A 22,907-nucleotide genomic window follows, 5' to 3' on the forward strand; every position below is an offset into this window, starting at 1 on the left:
GATTCTTAACCAGTGGACCACCAGGGAAGTCCCAAGAGGACAGTTTATATGTAAAGAATATTTCTTTTCAGTCACATTTAAGAATATTAGAGATGGCTCTTACGATATAAGGAGAAAAACCTGTAATTTGAAAATTTCGTCTGTCATTTCAAATCAGAATTGTTAAATGGACCATTCATTTTTATCAATATAAACTTTGAAAGCAAATATAAATAAATAATACTGACTGAGTAGTTGTGAATAAGCATATTTTCAGTGATATCTCTTTGGTTCATTTTTTGTTTAATATTGTTATCAGTGTCTTAAGTGGTTAGATCATTAATTTGATGATTGTATTAAAATAGTCATATGTGCTTTATTCAGTTAGTTTTTGCATTATTATGAAAATATTATACCTCATAAATTTCTCTATTAAATTATGGTTTTTTTCATTAAATAAGAACAAATGTTGCATTGTAATGTAATAGACTATTGTATTTCTAATGTATAGTTTAAGACTGACCTGTAGATGGAGATGAGGCTCATGTAAATCCATGGAGCATTTCCCTTGCTGGATTTTTGTGAAAGGAGTAAAGCATGTCTCTGTACACAAGTGGAATAGTGTTGCTCATGAGCACACTTGCCCCCTTTTCCCAGGTCTTGCAGCCTTGGCCAGGGCTGCCTAAATGTACTGAGGTGTCATGTGATGGTGGCCTCTGTCTCTATAGAAAGCATTAAGTCAGTAATCATGCTGCTAAATAGTTCTTGGAAGAGAGATTGTAGAGAAGGGTAAGGTGAGAGAATGTCATTACCTTTGAGAGTTCCAAGTTCGAGAAGCTGAAAGGGTAAGAATTTACAAATATATTTTAACAGATAGTTTTTAATATTTCAGACATACTAGGTACAATAATTTTGTAGTTTTTAGTGTAGCCTTAATTTTTAACTTTAAGAAAAGTGTTTTCTGTTTTGATTTTCTTTTTCAGAGGCTAATTGAGCCTACTAACATTGTTTTCCATTACTCAGTTAACACTTTTAATCATTAATTTTTCCAAAGATAACTTTTATTTTTCTTTTATGCTGTTCTTTGATTATGTCCAGGACAGTTAAGTTACTGGTTTGTGATAAGATGGAATTCTTTTTTTTTTTTTTTCTTTTTCCTTTTGTGGAACAAAGTTAAACAGACCAAACTTACTTGTTAGATAAAACTAAGTATTACAGTTCTGAATGCTGGGTTCACCATTATGGCAATCATGAAGAATTCCTGATACTATCTGTGAGCAGCATTCATAACCTCTGCTATTTGTCTGAGTAAACGTCAGAGGACTCAAGGAGATAGTGATATTTAACAGACTACCTCATACCAGAAGAGGAGGGGTAAAGGAGAAAAGGGCTTGATATTTATGACTCTAGGAACTATAAGTTGTAATTTAATGAGATCAAAGCATGTGCTGCATGCTTATTTGCTGCACTAACAGCTTTGAATAAAATGGTTAGAAAACAGACAATGTACTAAAAGTTCAGGATATTTAAAAGCTATAAGAGCTATAAAATCAAAAACATACTTTCAGTCGAAAATCATTTTGTGAAGGTCTCTGCTTTTAATTTAATATGCTATTAAGATTACATAATTAATATATAAAAGAAAAAGACATAAGAAAAGATTAGTTTTTACTTTTGTCAGCCACATACTGGGTTTTTGCCCCTTGCCACTCCCTTCCCACTTCCCTGTTGTTTTATAACAGTTATTGTAATAGGAATTGATGTATTTTAGAGTATCTTCTGTAAAACTTAGCTGATTACAACAGCTCCATGCTTTCAGTTGTGGAAAAATGTATTGACAGAAAGACATAAGACATTTGTTGCACTTTGTAACCTAGACAGAAGAAAAACTTTTAGAAAACCAATCCTTTTTTTTAATTCAGAGAATTGTAAGCTACTTTAAGTTTTAGCCATATACCTCAGTTTAATTATATTTTTATCAATAAGACATTGTATCTTAGGGGTGAATCTAGAACAGAACACTAATTTAAAACAAGCCATCTAATTAATTTCTAAGTTGTTTACTTTATGCAGGTGTATCTTGCTCCAGGAAAACCCAATATAAAAAAATTTTAAATTCAGAAAAATTGTTGGAAGTTTTCTTTTAAAAATTACCATTTTAGTGCACAAAAAAGCAGCTTGAAAGCAAGGTTTTAGAACACCATGTGCAAAGCAAAGAAAGATGTACATTATTTTAAACCTAATATCATTGGTGTCTTTTAAAAAAATCAGTTCAGCATAAAAGAATTTTTATTACTCAGGTGGTGTTTGACTAAATAACAAGTAACAACATAAGTATTAGTCAAACATCCTGAAAATCTGAGTTGAGATTAAAACTTTGAGATACTCTAACAGATATTTTTCCTTTGAACTAATCTCTTTTAAATTTTTAAAAACTTAAATTAATTGCTGAAATGACTGTCTTTAGTTTTGTATCCTTCAGTATGCATAGTCAATTTAACTATCATCCTGTTTTTGAATGTTTATCCAGGGTAGATACAATAAGATCAATAAATTCTTTTATTCAGGAAGTTTGTTGAGTCAATGACCATATGGCTTATGAACTAGAATGTTTTATTATATTGTCTTATGTCTGTAGTTGTTTTGTAGAATATTCTTGGATCTGAATTTGTAATGCAGAATTAACCCATTTTAATCTCACAAGTTTAGGGTTGTTGATTAAGACAGTCAAGGTTCTAGCTCCAAAATATGCTGTTCTTTTATTTATTTATTTATTTTTTGCTGTTCTTTTAAAGTTAGCATGATGTTAGTGACTCACCACCTACTAAGCTTTATTTTTTATTATCGGTAAGAAAATTTTAGTGGTCTGTTCACATTTAAATGAGAAGCATCTATTTATAACATGGTGGTCTACACGGTTGTGGTTGTTACCTTGATCAGAGGGAGCCATCTCGTTCAATCAGTGATTAAACCCCCAGCACTGTACTTTCCTATATGCTATACAATATACTGAGCACTATACTACGCCTACCACTTTCTATACAATTTTACAAATTGACTGAACTATCGTGTCATTAACAATAGTCTTATTTGGCTGACATTGACTGCTGTCACCAAGTATTTTTATTGCCATTTGCTTTATCCTGAATAAATCAACTTTGATTTCATCAAACCTTATTTTAGGCAAAGGTGTCACATTTTTTAAATATCATGTTCATCACTCTTTTCTTCTTATGTTCATTAAAATTTTTAGTTCTTCTTAGATCCCTGACTGTATTACGTTCTATGGGATAAGTATGAAATGTGGTTCTTTTCCTTGAGATGTTCATAGTCTACAAAAAAACTCTTATTGTAATCAGTTATGAAATAATGAATAATGAATCTTAATTCTTTAAATAAAGAATACTTATTCATAACACCATTAGGACTTCAGACCACTTTATTCTAAAAGTAGAGAAAATAATCATAGAATCCCTTGAATTCACCTTAGTAGTAATAACAGGTAACAGTGCCTAGAACATAGTAGATGCTCAACAAATACTTGTTGCATAGATTATTACATGCCAGGCACTTTGTTAGTTTTTTAAAAAATTATATCTCCATTTTACAGATGAGGAGCTTGAGGCAGAATGCATTTAAGTAAGTTACCTAAAGTTACACAACAAGGAAAATAGAGTGAGGTTTGGAACCCAAACAAATTTGGCTCCAGAACCTGTGATCTTAACCATTCTACTGGTAACGGTAACAGTATAAGCAATTCATCTGTGTAAGTTTCTTCTTTGCTTCGTTCACCATTAGAAAGCATATGTTTATTAAAAGGGGAAGTTGCTAATATTCATCCTCCTAAACTACTAGGTCCCCATAGACCTTGACTCTGCGTATCTAGACTAGTATTTCCATTACCTTGAAACTCATCATTAAATACCACTTCCTTTGGGCTCTGTCATTCAGCCCTTCTCCTTCTCCAACCAGAGCATCCTTTTCTATCACCTGTACCATTTACACACCCCACTCTGGTCTTAGATTGACCTCTAGTCTTTTAGTCTCCATTACTTCACCCAGTCCATTGGCCTATTTCTGCCTACACATAATTCCCTGCATAATATTTCTCATTTATTCTGTTTATTTTAACTCATACTTTACCTTTTTTCTCTAAAACTAAACCTTTCAACTATAGTCATCCAAAGGAGGTACATGACTTAGATCACACTAGTGTTGCTTTTCTCCTTATATTCTCATTTGCAATATGGATTTAATGACATCTGCCTTTCCTGTTTTATATATGTGTAACAAATATAAAATAATATGTGGAAAAGCACTTCAGAAAGTTTAACATGCATAGAAATTTATGGGATTATTGTTACTTGCAAGTGAAATTAGGTTAAAATTAAGGCACATTTTGATGGTGCAGTTTTTCTGCACCATAACTATAGGTGGGTTATATGCATAGGCTTTCAAGACAACTAAAATATTGCCTCATCTGATAAATTTTTTATCAGATAGGAAAGTCTGAAATTTCTTCCAACTCATTAATTGCTTTTTCCCCCTTCATGCTTGAATTATATTCTGTTTTTACAATGACTAGTTCTCTCCCAACTATTTGTCTTCTTCAGATCTTCTCTAAATTTCATGGAATCATAAGGATCATCTGATCTACTGGTTTTTATCTTTCTTTGAGTTGTAGAACCTTCTGTTAAAGTTGTGGAAACTCAGTATTAAAACAAAGTAGAGCTACTTGTGCTTGAAGGGAGAGTTTTAGGAACACTGGAGCCATGCAAGTTGGCTCTTTCTTCTCTATCAGCAGCTGTGGAGGGGCTCCATGGAACTGCTAGGACTTCTCAGAGCACAATTTAAAAACTGTTAACTGGATCCAACAGTTAGTTGAATTATTCAGAGTCAAGCATCTTGTAAAAAAGTCTCCATTTATCCTCACTTTGTACTGTGTACTGTTTGTAGTCAGTAATATTCTAAACAACCTATAAACTTTATAATGTTAGTTGAAATTGTTCATGTAGTGGATATTGTGATAATTCCTCAACATCTAGTGCACCTCATATGATCAGTCGGTCTCTAAGCCAATTAATATCATCTCCATTCCTTATGCCAGTATTTGGTTCAGGAATGAGCATGTGATCTAATTCTGGCTAGCAGGAGGTGGTTCAAAGAAAAATTCTCTTACTCTTTAGTAAGAGTTCCAGGAAGAGACAGTTGCTGTGGAATACCTAAATTACCTCTTGCTGCAGAATATATTTCATTATTATTTAATGGTTTAATTATGGTTTTCTGATAGTTATAACCAAAGCATCCTAACTTATACTGACAATTCATGCTTTTCATTACAGAATATTGTATTTTGTACAAAATCATGTTTAAAATATAAAATGTATTAATTTTGAACATCTGTGTGATAGTTCACTTTTTAAGGGTCTTTGGGTACAAATAAATTCCTCCGGTTCCCAGATTATCTTTTTTTTTCTGATTCCTCCAAAGCTGTATCATAATGTCTCTTTCTTTTCTTCATATTCTTTTTTCAATTAGCTCATCCTCCTTAATTCCATCATTCACTTCATATAGATGACTTCATATCTATATTTCTAGCCTCGCATTTCTTTCAATCTCCAGTTCTGTATTTTCAACTGCCTGCAGGTCATCGCCTTTTATGACTTACTGTAACTTCAGGGTCACCCATTGGATTGATTCTTTATTCTCCCCATGCTTCCTCCTCCTGCTGCCAAAAAAAAAAAAAAAAAAAAAATCATTCAACTCTCCTTTCAAAGGAAACCATCTTGCTGCCTATGAAGGTGAACCATCACTGATACCTTGAAACTTCATTTGAGGGAATTCATATGTAACCTTTTATAATTTGAAAAATAATAAATGAATGATTTTTTTAGAACAGTAACAGCCTATCGCTTAGGCTTTGTGATTTGTGCTTTTTGGCTTTCTTAAGAGTGAATCTCAGAATATTGTCCCTCTCTTATTTCTTGTCTTTAATAGATTTTTCATCTATTTCATCAGTAAAGTAGATTTTTCGTTTCCTTTCCATTTTCATGCATTTCTGTTTCACATTTCATGGTCTCTTATTTCTTCTAGCTTCATCTAAATGCTTTGAAATCATCTTTTTTCCTTCATTTCCTTTGTCTATTCAATTATATCTTCCTTTAGAATGTCTCATATTTTTCATTATCCATTTCTCAGTGGTATAGACATTCATCATCTCATGCCTGGATTAATAAAATAGCCTCGTAGCCAGTGTTCTATTCTCCAGTTGTGGTTTTTTTTTTTTTTTTTTGGGCGGGGGATGGTATGCGGGTCTCTCACTGTTGTGGCCTCTCCCGTTGCGGAGCACAGGCTCCAGATGCGCAGGCTTAGCGGCCATGGCTCACGGGCCCAGCCGCTCTGCGGCATGTGGGATCCTCCCGGACCGGGGCATGAACCCGCGTCCCCTGCATCGGCAGGCGGACTCTCAACCACTGCGCCACCAGGGAAGCCCTATTCTCCAGTTTTGATTCACTCTTTTTGCTAGACTAACTTTACTAAGTTACTAGTTTAATATTCTTGCTTCTACGTGCCTGACACATGCTAGATACTTAGCATATGTAGAAGGAATGATAAATTGAATAGTTCTCCTTTGTCTACCAAATCAAGTCCAAAATTTTTTTTCCAGCTTTATTGAGATATAATTGACATATAACACTGTTTAAGCTTAAGGTGTACAACATGTTGATTTAGTCCCAAACTTTTAAAATTGCCTTTCCAGAACTTCCATGGTCTGGTCCCATTTTACATCTTCAACATTGTTTCCTACTACTTCCTAATAAGCATCTTCCATTCTGTTTAATCCAAAATCTTTGTTGCCATTATCATAATTCTTAATTTTCCCTTTTTACCTTTTCTCTCCTCCATATTCCCTGCCCCAACTTGAAATGCCTTCGCTCAGCTTACTTGTATTAAACAGGATTGAGGCAGGAAACAGATGGTACATTGGTATGGGAAATTGAGAAAAGTTTGATGAAAGAGCTATTTACAGAGTTGTAGGCAGAGTTAAGGGAAACCAGCAAGGGATAGAAGCTAGACCTGATGGTGGCAAGGGAAGGAAGCAGCTGCTGGAACCTGGAGGGAGCTATAGGTAAAGCTGTAGAAGAAAGCTACAGTTCAGAAGCTGTGACCTTTGGTAAAGGTACAGAGCTATTGCCAATTTGTTGTCATGTAGGGAGGGAGCTGGGCAAACACCTCCATCTCTCTATCTTCCCAGCATACTGATTTACTGATGCCTCCCAGAGATTGAACCCCACAAGCCAGAGAGAAGGGAGCTTGCTTGCTGTATCCACAGATGCCACACAGGCCACAGAGAAAGTAGAGGGTGAATCAGGAGCGACAAATGAAAGATATCCAGTATACTACTCATTCTTCAAGGACTACCTCCTTCATTAAAACTTCTTTCATTATTCAGTACATGCTGATTGTTCTCTTTGTACATTATTTTGTCTGCCTGCTTTTCTGAAAATAAAGCCGTATCTCTTAACCCACGCGGTTACTTTAGCAGTCATTTTATGTAGTGCACATATCTAAAGGGAATATGTGAACTAAGACCAATGAATCCATTCTCCTGGATTTTGGACTAGGGGGTAAAAGGTAATCAATCAGGCAAGTTTCCCTCTAGGTGGCTGAGGTTATAACATGTAGAACTGTGGAGGTATTGACAGCCCTGTTTTCTGCTGTTCCTTTTTCAGCTTCCTTGATACCACATTCTCTTGGTTTTCTTCCTGCCTCAATTGACCGTATTTCTCAGCCTTCTGTATTAACAGCTTCTTTAATCCATGAATCTTGGAGTTCTTTAAGACTCAGCCATTTGTCATCATCTTTCCTCTAACTAGTAACTAAATGACTGCACCTGTTTCCATAGCTTTACATACTATTTAAAAACTGATACATGAGAAATATGTGTTAATTGTAGAAAAAAAGAGAAAACACCTAACAGCAAAATGAAGAAAATAAAAATTTCCTGTAATCTCACCACACTAATTAACCAACTTCGGTACTTAAATACAACCTTTTAAAAATTGAAGTATATTAATCAAGATTCTTAATTGTTAGATGATTTTTTTTAGCAAAGGAATTTGGATGTTGGTCATCTCAGACTTGGAAAATTGTCAGAAACAAGAGAAGGTATATAACCAACTTCCACTACTAAGTTGTTGTACACTGCAGCTTGTACCATCACTGTTGACCATAGTAGATACTGCTACTGCTACAGCAGTATCACTGTTATCCATGGAAGGTTGAAGTAACTAGCATAGCCCCTGCTATCTACCAACAGAAAGGTTTGCAACAGTTCTTGTTCTTATGTTACTAGTTCCTGATCCAATATCCAAGACAAGTGCTTCTGATTATCAGAGCCTGGTGTCATGCTTATAAAAGTAGTATTTGGCATTTCCGGCTTCTCTAGTGGGCCTTCAAAATTCAAAGGGAGTTCAGGTGCTGTGTAATCAAGAATGTGAAAATCAGATCCTTGAGTATTTAATATACAATATACACAGAACAGCAGTACAATAAAGTACACACCATTCAGAAGTTGGTGTTTCGGGATTTAAATGTGTTTGGATGTATCTGTTAAACTCAGTGGATATATAACTTCACAGTGAAGACTTCTTTTGTATCCCCTTCAAGTCTATCCTCTACAATGATGCCAGAGTTATTTTTCTAAAATGCAAATCTTGTTATGTCATTCTCTTATTCAAAATCCTTCAGTGGTTAATTCCTCATTGTCTATAGGATAAAATTAAAACTCTTTAGCTTGGCCTATAAATCTTTCAGTATTTGAATTTTGCCAAATTTCTAGTCACAACTACCAGTACTCTACTCCTCCCCCTTACCCATAACATATTAGCTCCAGCCATATCATATTAGTTCTGTTTCCCTGAAAAATATACTCTTTCATGTTTCTGTACTTTCTGAAACTTTTTGCCTGGAATATCTACTCATTTTTTTGTCCTCTTCATAAATTTATCTTCAAAGACTCAGTTCAAATACCACTTTCCTGTGTAATGCCTCCTTGATGCCCTCAACCAAACTGTTTCATTCTTTATACTTCTATACATTCCTTCCTGTATTATAGCACTCATCACGTTATAATTATTTCTTACATAAATTTTTCTTATTAGCTGCTAATAACTTGGGAATTGATAATCTTTTATATCATGTTTTTATCTTAAAGGATTTTTGTTGAATAAGTCATCAGTGAAAACACCCTGCTTCTGGTTGGTTAGTTCATTTAGTTAGTGTATTCTTTTTAAGAACAAAGATCATGCATTCTATCTTTGTGTCATTGCGTTTGCCTATTCCATAACTACAAATAGCATTGGCTAATTATCTTGCAAGGAAACTAGGGAAAAAGGACCTTGATGGGCAAGTAGTAGTATCTTAATATATGAAATATAGTAAATTATAGTGATAGGTTTAAAATGAACTTTAAAACTGTCAGAAAAGTGCCTTGCTTTGATGAAACATGTGTACTGAATTCTCTGTTTGATGTTTCTTATGTTAAGGAACTTAAAAAAGTAACCTCAGACTTGATAAAGACCAAGGTCACATGTCAACAACATAAGATGGGAGAAGAAAACATCAATTTAACAATTAAAGAACAAAAATTTCAAGAACTTCAAGAAAGACTCAAAATGGTATTTAATTAAATATATTCATGTTTATAAAATGAACATTTTTGTAAAATTTATGAGATATATAAACAATAAGAGGATTATAATACAAAAACGTTCCTTCTTTGTAGAGTTAATATACATAGTAAAAAAGATTTTACAAATTTTTAAAAAACTTCTAGATAATTTTTGGCATTATCAACAGAACTTTAAGATAATAAAATTTAGCTATAACCACTTTATTTTCACTTTAATATGGTATCAGGTAATCTTCTGGTATAATGGTATCCTCAGGAAAGCTTTTGGAGATGAGAAATTCTGTAGTTTCTAACATTAATGTTTATAAGTTTGCACCAGCCTGTACTGGGTATCTAACACCATCTTCAGTTCACTAGAGTCACTGCTTCAACAGTAATCAAACATTGGTTCTCTGGAGTAATAATAGGTCATCACACTCCCAAATTTGTTAAGCACTGAATTGAATGTACAATTTGCTGAATTTTGTATCATAACTTTAAAATTATTCACATTTTTTAGGAATTGGAATTAAATAAGAAGATTAATGAAGAGATTACCCATATTCAAGAAGAAAAACAGGCAAGCAATCATAAGATAATTTGGAAGCCAGTAAATAGTTTAAAAACCAAATACAATGTGGGAAATAAACTAAGTTAAGTAACAAATGGAATCATGCCTAGGTCAATTCCTACCACATAGTAAGCACCCAGTTGGTGTGTATTGAATGGATACATGTGTACCTCTTTTAACCAGGTCTCACCTATACTCCCATTAAAAAATAAATCAGAGGAGAAATGGAGAGATGTTCATCAAAAGATACAAACTTCCAGTTGTAAGATGAGTTAGTTCTGGGGATGGAATGTATAGCATGATGACTTTAGTTAACAATACTGTATCATATATTTGAGAGTTGCTAAGAGAGTAGATTTTTTTTTTTATGAGACTCCGAAGACATATTATTTTAAAAGGATTTAGTTAGTTGAGGGGTAGTCGAGTTACAATTTTATATTAGTTTCAAGTATACAACATAGTGATTCAAAATTGTTATAGATTATACTCCATTTAAAGTTATAAAATATTGACTATATTCCCTGTGCTGTACAATATATCCTTGTAGCTTATTTATTTTATACAGAGAGTCTTAAATGTTCTCACCACATACAAAAAACTTGGTGATTATGTGTGGTGATAGAGATTTTAACCTTATCGTGTTAATCATATCACAATAAATATGTGTATCAGATCATCACGTTGTACACCATAAGCTTACATGTTATATGGCAATTATATCTCAATAAAGCTGGAAAAAAGATTACATTAAAATATTTTATAAATAAATAAAATAAAAAGAATAAAAATAAATTAGTTTTTTTCCTTAGTTTGGACCACTGGCAGATAATTATTGAAATGTATGTATGCTTAGAGCATGCATTTACAGGACATTTTACTCTCATTTGCATTTATTTGATATTTATACTTATTCTATTCTAAAAAAACATATGTGAAAGAAAATTTCTCTTGTTTCTTTTTTTCCTCTTCTGCTTTTCCTCTGTTTGATTCTGAATGCATGCCATGCCATCCTAGCCCACCAGCAGTGATATATCTTAGTAGTGATAATATTTACCATTTGGGGAGAAAACCAACAAAAGTTTTAGTTTTGAATTCTTTACATTTTTCAGTAATGTCACAGAATTTGTGGTCCATTTCAAAAACTTTGTTAATTATTTGAGGAACTCTTAGAAATAATACTTTGTAAGAAATCATGTAATACAAATTATGTTAAATATTAAATTAATAAAATATACCATTAGTTAATTTCAGTATATTGTTTATTATGGCATTGAAATTAAACTGTAAAGATAATAAGTTAAGAAACTAGAAAATATATTTTTAAGAATGAGTTTAGAAACATACCTACTGCCTTAAAACTTTATCAATTAATATGTCATATTTATACTTTTTTATAGGGCATCATCATTTCTTTCCAACAATTGCAGCAGTTACTTCAGCAACAGACTCAAGCTAATACTAAAATGGAAGAAGAATTGAAGGTACTAAAAGAAAATAATCAGGATATATATACATATCCTGATTTTATATATATATATATATATATATATATATATATAAAAGTATATTTTCATCTAATGAGTTTTACCTGTTTAGTTGCATTCGTCTGTCCAACTTTATCTGAGATCATTTTGAATTTTAAGGGTAAAATATTGGTCTCCTTCATCAGCTTGTTATCAATGTCCAAAATAATGAGCATTTATTTTATTTTATTTATTTATTTTTCCCCAGCATTTTTAATGAAAATTTTTGAACATACAGGAAAGTTGAGAGAATTGTATCATAAACAATCATATACCTACCGCCTAGATTCTACAATTAATATTTTACCTATTTGCTTTATCATATGTTTCTCCACCCCTTTTTTATAATATGCATTTCAAAGTAAATTGCAGTCATCTGTACACTTCACCCTTAACATATTACATCATGAGCATCATTAAATAGAGTTCAGTACTTGACAGATCTTTTGTTTGCTTTTTGAGGTAAAATTTATGAGCATGTTTTATTTTAACATTTAAGTTGCTAGTTAAATGTTCAGTTTTATCAAGTAACTGATTTGTAGCAGATTGGATGGGTTTGTGTTTTTTTTTTCTGTGTCTTAGAATTGTGGCCAAGATCCAAAACTGAAAATAAAAGGTGACAAGTGTCACCACATTCTAGGAGAGGAATCTGTGACCTCACAGAAATGGAGCGGGGCGGAGGGGTGGAAGCTCCCTCTTCACAGGAACATGATAGAACTGGCCCTATTACCATAGCAATCACCCCATCATCCTCTTCCCAGTATATATACGAAAATGATTGTGGAGGAGAAGTTATGGCCACTGATGTTTTGGGAGTGCAGGTTCATTAAGAGAGATTTTTCTCTTACATCCCTAATAGAGAGAGATGCATTTCCCCTCATGAATCTAAGTGAAAGAGTCTACAGGAAAATCGTGTAAAAATTGGGGTACAAAAAGGGGAAACTGCCATCTTGTTTTTTAGATGGATGATTGAGATGCTGTCGAAACCTGAAGGTCCACTGTGGTGTTGCCAGTAAAATGTGATAAGTTCACGTGGGAGAACTTGGCATATGTTTCTTGAAGTTTTGAAGTGTATACCAAGAACATGTAGACTGATGCCCAGTGCTAGTCTAGAAATTGCAAGGAGGAAAGTTTTTGGAGTAATCTGTTCTAGTGGAGCTTGAAGTGTATATTATGCTTGTTCTAATGCTATATGGCCCCGGAAGCATGCAGAATTGAGAATATGGTGGTTCCTTGGCTCTATGTGAAGGCATGTGGAGGTTAGTGGAAGAGCAGGAACTGCCAAGTGATGGGATGTTCAACTCAAGAGAAGGCGTTGGGGACATGTTCCACTGGGGTGGCCAGTGGAAAATATTTGTGCGCCCCTGAAGGGATTCTTGGTAATGAAGGGTGGAGCTGAGCATTTCCCAGGAAAAGTACATTCACCTCCCACAAAAAGACTACTCTCAGCAGAGGCCTGGGCCAGCTTCATGGGAATGTAACCAGTACAGTTGCATAAAGCCCAGAGGAGCCTTGAGTTCAGGTTTAATATTCTGTGGTCACTATCTTAACATTTTTTTAAAATTAATTAATTTATTTTTGGCTGTGTTGGGTCTTCATTTCTGTGCGAGGGCTTTCTCTAGTTGCGGCGAGCAGGGGCCACTCTTCATCGCGGTGCGCGGGCCTGTCACTGTCGCGGCCTCTCTTGTTGCGGAGCACAAGCTCCAGACGCGCAGGCTCACTAGTTGTGGCTCACAGGCCTAGTTGCTCTGTGGCAAGTGGGATCTTCCCAGACTAGGGCTCGAACCCATGTCCCCAGCATTGGCAGGCAGATTCTCAACCACTGCGCCACCAGGGAAGCCCCGTCTTAACATTTTTTAAAAATTTTATTTATTTATTTAATTTATTTTTGGCTGCGTTGGGTCTTCGTTGCTGTGCGCAGGCTTTCTCTAGTTGCGGCGAGCAGGGGCTACTCTTCATTGCGGTGCACCGGCTTCTCATTGTAGTGGCTTCTCTTGTTGCAGAGCACGGGCTCTAGACATGGGCTACAGTAGTTGTGGCTCGTGGGCTCTAGAGCGCAGGCTCAGTAGTTGTGGCCCACAGGCTTAGTTGCTCCACAGCATGTGGGATCTTCCTGGACCCAGGCTCAAACCCATGTCCCCTGCATCAGCAGGCAGATTCTTAACCACTGCGCCACCAGGGAAGCCCCATTTTTAATTTTTATATTTGAATATATGTTTTGTAAATTAAGTCTGATGAGAAAATGGAGCATGCACTGGGGCTTGAAGCCTCAGCTCCAGCGTTCTCCTGCCCCCTACTGCCTACCAGGAACCATTCTTGGCTTCTGGCTCTTCTACCCTTTGGTGCCCTCAGCCCGGCACAGCCTTAGCCTCCCTGCTCCTGTCTTGCCACTGCTGTGAGTCGACTGGGTCACATTGGTGGGTAGAGGCTTGTGTTCTCTTGTTGCCCTTTAACACAGGTGGAGGCCTAGATGTAGCAGGGAGGATCTGAGCTGAGTACATGTGCCCTGAAGCATCCTCTGTCCCAGGTTGGCAATGCCCCGGCACATTAGGTAGGTGCCTTGGCAGGGAGTGAGTCACCAGTCCAGGTACTGAGTTGCATCCCTGCCTGGCAGTTGCAGTCCTTTAGAGGTTACCCACCTACCACAGGTTGAGGCAGAGGAACCATGGGATGGAGAGACTGACTTCACCAACTTCAGCCAGGACATAATACATAGGTCTAGCAGCTTGCAGGAGGTAGAACCCAGTGCTGAGTCGTGTGGTGAGGCCCTGAGGCATCTGTGAGGGTCTGCCTTTGGCCTGTGAATATCCCAGGGGACCATAGCATTAAGTAGAAAATAAAAAACACCATGGTAGGTGGAAAGGAAGGAAAAAAGAGAGGGGGAGAGAGAGAAAGAGAGAAGGAGGGAGGAACCACAAAGAAAATAAAAAGTTTTGTATCTAAGTGTCTTTAATTTCTGGCACCTGGCCCCAGAAATTATGCTGAGTCCATCATCATTGAATGAAACCAAACTTAACCTGAACAATGAAACACTTATCTTCTTACCATTGATGTTCTATGACTAGTCATGTAAAGAGAGGTTTGCCTTCCTCTTTTCTTTTGCCTGCCCCCAGTACTAGGGAGAGGGAAAACGTATACTAGAGCCAAATCTCTCCCTTCTTTTAACGCTTTCATCTACTCCAATAAAAGATTAGTTTAAAAAAATTTCTCTTAAAGTCCAGTTATCAGCAAGTATCTCCCCCCCTCACCTCTTCTACCCACCCTATAGATGCATAACTGGGACTGTTTCTCTAAGGTGTTGAACCTTCTCTCAAGAAACATATGATATAATTTATCCAAATTGTTGATGAGTAACAGTTATCAGGATTGTCTGATAATTTTCAATCCATTTAAAGGAGTTGATGCGTAGATTTTTAGGATGATCAAAATGTTAGAGATTAGCCAGTCCAACCATTTCATTTTGTGATGAAATAGAGATCCACTAAATGTAAGCAGTGTACTTCAAGGCCCTATAATTAGTGGCAAAACCAGAATTAAATCTTTGTCTTGATTCTACTTCAGCACTATTTCTACAACATTACATTGTTAAGATATTTTTTCCTAGATCTGTGAGAACTGCCATTCTTGTTACATCAGTTATACAAAGACTGCAACTTTCAAATTGCCCTTCATCGGCTCTAAATCCAATGTTTATGTATTGTTGAATTCTACAGGGCCTACAGTAGTCATAAATATATGTAGTCATGTGTTTCTTTGAGTTAGTGATGAAGGTAACTGTGGTTCCAGGATCTTTTAACTATAACTGCCAGTATTTTAGATAATCCAAATGCCTCTCTCTTTTACCAGCCCCATTATTGCCTGAGCCTTGACAGTACATGGAGAAACTAGATTTCATATAGTAAAATTTCAAACGAAGTATTGGCAAGAACAGGTTAGAATTGTCCGCTTTTTAACAGATAAGGGCATTAAAAAATAAACAATACCATCTATCATCACTTTCATTTTATAAAAGATAACGTTTTAACACCAAAAGTATATTAAGGATGTAATATCAGATAAAGGACAGTCCTTTACAAGAGAACACACTTGATGACTTTATATTGACATTTTTTGCCATGGACTAGTGAGATTTTTGTCATGGATCAGTACTTGTTTACAGACTGGTGTTGGAGAACCACTGATATATAGTATAACAAAATATTAATGTTTAACTGTTGCTGAGGATTATGCTGCATAGATATCTCAAGTGTTTTCCCGAGGAGCATTCTAATTCCACCTGTACTAAAAGGGATCATTACTCTTCATAATGGCCTACTGTTTTTCAGTGCTCTGCAATCATGCTATCATCTGTCTTATTTTTTTTTAAGTACAATTTGGAGCGTAGAGACCTAAATTCTCATGATAGAGAATATTTTCTACTATGATTTAATCATAGTTTAGTCCAGATAAAAGTATAGTTATGCTGCTATTATCATAGTGTTAGGAAGAATAATTTATTTATTTAGTTTGCTCCTATAGTCATAGTGTTAACATAGTATTAACCAGAATAATTTACTTAGTTTTTGGTATATTAAAGCCTTAACAGGTGGTTTTATTTTGATTTTCCACAATATACATTTTTTCAGAGAGGGTTTTCAGACTTATTAATCCAGATGCAAATAATAGCAAATAACTTCCTGGTAGACTGTAAATTCCATAAAAAGAGTAACATTTTCACTAATAAGAGCCCAAAAGAGTATCTGCCACATAGTAGGAGCTCATTAAATCTTATTAAATTAATGAATGATTAACAATGAGTAAATTCAGACTCTTTGCAAGTTCAAATATTGCTAGGTCAGGGCTTCTGGTTAAACATATCAGATTGAACCTATACATTCCCTTCTATTTCCTTCTGAAACTGCAATAAATGACATTAATAAATCCACAAGGATGAGGAAATAGGGAGAAGAAACGATAAAAATTAAGTTTTAAAAGTGGGAACCATATGGAAAATTAGTAATTTACTTAGCAAATGAGAGAAAGTAGAAACCCAAGTTGAAGATACAGAAATAATCAGGAATTGCAAGCATCATGTGCCTCTAGAAGTAAGGTGCACAACTGAAGCCAAAAACTAGAAGGTCTATATAGGAAGCTGTTGCATATCCAGATTCTTTCCCCTACCCTGCACAAATAGGCACTCCCTGTCTTCTGTTTGGCAGAAGATTGGAGAATTACTTTGGAGAGTTTGAGGAGCAACTGAGGTTTGGGAGATTCAGTAGTGTGCTAGAGGCAACTGGTACCAGGGAGAGCTAGTTGTTAGAGCTGTTGTCATTTTGTAAGTTGGTTCAAATGAGTGGTAGCTTGAGTTGACCATGGTGGGGTTTTTAACACTAATGAAATTGGCAAGTGCTGCAAATCAGGCTTTTTTTTTTTGAGACCCTATTTACCAGCACAGTACTAAGAGTATTGTATTGAAAACAGTTTGGGAAGTCTAAATACTGAATTCTGAAACCTCCCAGCCTAGTCCTTAAGAGGACAGTTAGCCTTGTAACATCCAGGCAGCAGAATGGAAGATTCCATTATAGGGCAACTAACCTGCTCAAGAGAAGAGACTATAGCTGCTGCAGTTAAGCTCTCCCGATGAAACAACTCAGCCAGATCAGTGCACAGTGAAGCCCACCATTATAGTGACAAAATTTTGTAGTTGACAAAGCTTTCAGCCAGCTTTTTAATATTTCATTGTTAAATATGAACAAGCAGTTAAGGATCACTGGATATTTGAAGAAAGTCTCCAGTGTGAAAAACAAACAAAACAAACAGGGTAATGAAAAAAAACTTGGAGAAGCTAAGAAAATATACTCAGTTAAGAGAAATATATTTATTAATCCACAAAACAGTAATTGAGTCTAAAAAAAGAAACATTCCTAGAATAAAAGAGAACCCTTAAAATAAATGTATTAGTAGACATGAAAAAGTACAATGGAAAAGTTGGAAGATAATATCGAGATGATCTGAGAAAGTAGAACCAAAAGACAAGAAGATGAAAAACAGGAAAGGAAGAAAATGAGGGGTCAGTTCAAGAGGTCTGGTGAGTTTCAGAGAGAACAGAGAAGATGGAAGGAGAGCAAGTGACCAAAGAAATAATGCAGGAAAGTAACCCAGAACTGAAGGATCTGAGTTTGTTTTGCCTAACACCAGTGCATATCATTACGAAATTTCATACTGCACTTAAAGAGAAGATTATAAAACTCTCGGTGGGAGAAAAAAAAGTAGGTCACATAGGAAGGATCCAAAATGAGAATGGCAACATAATGACTTCAGACTTTTCATTGGCAGCACTGAAGGTAGAAGATAATAGAACCATGCCTTCAGAGGTTCCAAAGCAGAATTGTATGGTATTTAGCCAAAGAAGTTGTTGAGTATTGGTAGAATAAACATATTTTCAGACAAGCAGGGTCTCAAAAATGCCTCCTTTATCAAGAAGTAGTAGAAAGGTTGCTTTATCAAGACAAGGGAGTAAACCAAGAGGAAATCATGGGATCTAGGAAACAGGAGACCCATCACAGAAGAAAAAAGGAAATTTTCAGAGATTACCTGATCAGTGTAGCAGAATGAAAGAGCAATTGGTCCAAATTCTAAGGGAAGGATGGAATGTCTCCAAAACATGGAAACTGAGAAAAAACCTGGCAGTTTCTTTTAGATGGGGGTATAAGTAGGGACAGGAAATGATTGATATATATTAATATAATATACTTTTTAAGAACATAATGCTCTTGGTCATTTATTATTACTAGGATAAAGTCTGTGGTATACTCTCCCATGTCTCCTCTAAACTTTGATTTGTCCATCTTAAAATACAGTGTTATTAATATAAATACTGTAAATATTTATTACAATGTTAAAGTACTAAGCATCTATTAAATACATGCCATTGTAAATATTCAGAGACTGCCCTGTTATTATAATATGTACCTATAAATTAAGATGAAATCATGACTTATATAAAAATATTTGCATTGTCCTAAAGTAGAGGCAGTCAAAATAGGTATTCATTGAGTGCTCTCAAAGTGCATAGTTCTTTATGAGCTAGAGGAGAATCTTCATGTTAAAATTGCAAAATGCTTTTTTTAGATGTTTCCATAATTTTGCATAATTATATCCTTGCATATTGATAATCTGTATAGTAATTGAGAACTCTAAATAGATGGAATACTATGAAGCCTTTATTTTATTTATTTATTTTTTTGCTTTTATTACTTATCTTTATTTGAACAGAAATCTTAAATCTTCAGAGGCTCACAAGTCCACTGTCTACTGTAGTTTCCTCTAGCTTAGAGACTCTCCTTGGTGCTTTGACGTTGTGGGTTCTGCCTTCACGGGTGTGGTGAATCCATGGCTTAACCCCAGCTGCTTTCACTCATAACTGAGTGGTTAGCAAGACCTCATATGGCCCCATCCTGTCCACTTCACAGCCAACTGATCGTCATGTCCTTGCTCTTTCCAGCTTTTGAGGAGGATGAGGTGTTTGGGTTGAATAGGGTCCAGGGGTACTTCAGGTGGATAGGCAGACCTATTGGAAGCACACTTATAAACAGAGGTTGGTATAGTGGCTATAATTTTGACATAATTAGCAATAGTAGGTCCTTTTAAAACATCACTGGATTCTTCTGCCTGAGTAGACACCTGGAAAAGCCTGCCACACAAAATTTCAAAGGGACTTAATTTAAGCTTGCTTCTGGAATCCACTCTAATCCATAACAGGGCAACTGGCAAGGCCTTATCCCAAGTGAAGTTAATCTCGACATACTTTAGCATTGCTCATTTTTTAAATGTATGATTCATTTTCTCACCTTTTCCTGTTGATTGTAGTCTCAGGATAAATGTAGTTTCTAATCAATACACAACGCTTTAGACACTTGTTGGGTTATGCTAGAGACAGCAGCCGGTCCATTGTCACTTTGAAGGGTGTTAGACGATCCAAATTAGGAAGTAATTTCCATAATGAGGGCTTTAACTATTTCAGAGATTTTTTTCTGTCCAGGTGGGATATGCTTTCACTCATTCCGAAAAAGGTACAAACACTAACACGGATTTAAAATTTCCTGGGGCTCTGGGAATTTGAGTAAAGTCTATTTTCCATTCCTCAGTGGGGCAAGTTCCTCTGTGTTGAGTTCCCATTTGAGGGGACCTGTCATGCAATTCTGAGTGACTTGCTGGATGACCTTTTGCAGAATAGCCCCCATTGTTATTATTATTTTTTAACATCTTTATTGGAATATAATTGCTTTACAATGGTTTGTTAGTTTCTGCTGTATAACAAGGTGAATCAGCTATACATATACATATCTCCACATCCTCATATCTCCTCCCTCTTGCATCTGCCTACCACCCTCCCTATTGCACCCCTTTAGGTGGACACAAAGCACCAAGCTGATTTCCCTGTGCTATGTGGCTGCTTCCCACTAGCTATCTATTTTACATTTGGTAGTATATATAAGTCTGTGCCACTCTCTCACTTCGTCCCTGCTTACCCTTCTGCCTCCCCGTGTCCTCAAGTCCATTCTCTACGTCTGCATCTTTATTCCTGTCCTGCCCCTAGGTTCTTCAGAACCACTTTTTTTTTTTTTAGATTCCATATATATGTGTTAGCATACAGTATTTGTTTTTCTCTTTCTGACTCACTTAACTCTGTATGACAGACTCTAGGTCCGTCCACCTCACTACAAATAACTCAATTCTGTTTCTTTTTATGGCTGAGTAATATTCCATTGTATATATGTGCCACATCTTCTTTATCCATTCATCTATCGATGGATGCTTAGGTTACTTCCACGTCCTGGTTATTGTAAACAGAACTGCAATGAACATTTTGGTACATGACTCTTTTTGAATTATGGTTTTCTCAGGGTGTATGCCCAGTAGTGGGATTGCTGGGTCATATGGTAGTTCTATTTTTAGTTTTTTAAGGAACCTCCGTACTGTTCTCCATAGTAGCTGTATCAATTTACATTCCCACCAACAGTGCAAGAGGGTTCCCTTTTCTCCACAACATCTCCAGCATTTATTGTTTGTAGATTTTTGGATGATGGCCATTCTGACTGGTGTGAGGTGACACCTCAATGTAGTTTTGATTTGCATTTCTCTAATCATTAGTGATGTCGAGCATTCTTTCATGTGTTTGTTGGCAATCTGTATATCTTCTTTGGAGAAATGTCTGTTTAGATCTTCTGCCCATTTTTGGATTGTGTTGTTTGTTTTTTTGATATTGAGCTGCATGAGCTGCTTGTAAATTTTGGAGATTAATCCTTGGTCAGTTTCTTCATTTGCAAATATTTTCTCCCATTCTGAGGGCTGTCTTTTTGTCTTGTTTATGCTTTCCTTTGCTGTGCAAAAGCTTTTAAGTTTCATTAGATCTCATCTGTTTATTTTTGTTTTCATTTCCATTTCTCTTGGAGGTGGGTCAAAAAGGATGATTTATGGCATAGAGTTTTCTGCCTATGTTTTCCTCTAAGAGTTTTATAGTGTCTGGCCTTTCATTTAGGTCTTTAATCCATTTAGAGTTCATTTTTGTGTATGGTGTTAGGGAGTGTTCTAATTTCATTCTTTTACATGCAGCTGTCCAGTTTTCCCAGCACCACTTACTGAAGAGGCTGTCTTTTCTCCATTGTATATTCTTGCCTCCTTTATCAAAGTTAAGGTGACCATATGTGCGTGTGTTTATCTCTGGGCTTTCTATCCTGTTCCATTGATCTATATTTCTGTTTTGTGCCAGTACCATACTGTCTTGATTACTGTAGCTCTGTATGATAGTCTGAAGTCATGGAGCATGATTCCTCCAGCTCCATTTTTCTTTCTCAAGATTGCTTTGGCTACTTGGGGTCTTTTGTATTTCCATACAAATAATGAAATTTTTGGTTCTAGTTCTGTGAAAAATGCCATTGGTAGTTCGAGAGGGATTGCACTGAATCTGCAGATTCCTTTGGGTAGTATAGTCATTTTCACAATGTTGATTCTTCCAATCCAAGAACATGGTATATCTCTCCATCTATTTGTATCATCTTTAATTTCTTTCATCAGTGTCTTATAGTTTTCTGCATACAAGTCTTTTGTCTCCTTAGGTAGGTTTATTCCTAGGTATTTTATTCTTTTTGTTGCAGTGGCAAATGGGAGAGTTTCCTTAATTTCTGTTTCAGATTTTTCATCATTAGTGTTTAGGAATGCAAGAGATTTCTGTGCATTAATTTTGTATCCTGCTACTTTACCAAATTCATGGATTAGCTCTAGTAGTTTTCTAGTAGCATCTTTAGGATTCTCTACGTATAGTATCATGTAATTTGCAAACAGTGACAGCTTTACTTCTTTCCAATTTGGATTCCTTTTATTTCTTTTTCTTCTCTGATTGCTGTGGGTAGACTTCCAAAACTATGTTGAATAATAGTGGTGAGAGTGGACAACCTTGTCTTGTGCCTGATCTTAGAGGAAATGGTTTCAGTTTTTCACCATTGAGAACGTTGTTGGCTGTGGGTTTGTCATATATGGCCTTTATTATGTTGAGGTTAGTTCCCTCTATGCCTACTTTCTGGAGGGTTTGTATCATAAATGGGTGTTGAATTTTGTTGAAAGCTTTTTCTGCATCTATTGAAATGATCATATGGTTTTTCTCCTTCAATTTGTTAATATGGTTTATCACATTGATTGATTTGCGTATACTGAAGAATCCTTGCATTCCTGGGATAAACCCCACTTGATCATGGTGTATGATCCTTTTAATGTGCTTTGGGATTCTGTTTGCTAGTATTTTGTTGAGGATTTTTGCGTCTATGTTCATCAGTGATATTGGCCTGTAGTTTTCTTTTTTTTTGTGACATCTTTTTCTGGTTTTGCTATCAAGGTGATGGTGGCCTCATAGAATGAGTTTGGGAGTGTTCCTCCCTCTGCTGTATTTTGGAAGAGTTTGAGAAGGATAGGTGTTAGCTCTTCTCTAAATGTTTGATAGAATTCACTTGTGAAGTCATCTATTCCTGAGCTTTTGTTTGTTGGAAGATTTTTAATTACAGTCTCAATTTCAGTGCTTGTGATTGGTCTGTTTATATTTTCTATTTCTTCCTGGTTCAGTCTCGGGAGGTTGTGCTTTTCTAAGAATTTGTCCATTTCTTCCAGATTGTCCATTTTACTGGCATAT

General features: G+C 35.7%; 1 protein-coding gene across 5 annotated transcripts in view; it reads left to right on the forward strand.

Moving 5' to 3' along the window:
• Positions 1 to 22,907, forward strand: part of CCDC73 (coiled-coil domain containing 73) — a gene marked incomplete at its 3' end in the record, with an annotated part of 140,739 nt that overhangs the window by 88,670 nt on the left and 29,162 nt on the right. For all 5 annotated transcript variants that reach the window (XM_079928486.1, XM_079928484.1, XM_079928488.1 and 2 more), the window contains 3 exons: positions 9,528 to 9,659; positions 10,173 to 10,232; positions 11,621 to 11,704. In XM_079928486.1, coding sequence (XP_079784612.1) covers positions 9,528 to 9,659; positions 10,173 to 10,232; positions 11,621 to 11,704 — 276 coding nt within the window. The remainder of the gene's footprint in view (positions 1 to 9,527; positions 9,660 to 10,172; positions 10,233 to 11,620; positions 11,705 to 22,907) is intronic.

Source organism: Stenella coeruleoalba (genome assembly GCF_951394435.1).
Source record: "Stenella coeruleoalba genome assembly, chromosome: 8".
In the NCBI taxonomy this organism is placed as follows: domain Eukaryota; kingdom Metazoa; phylum Chordata; class Mammalia; order Artiodactyla; family Delphinidae; genus Stenella; species Stenella coeruleoalba.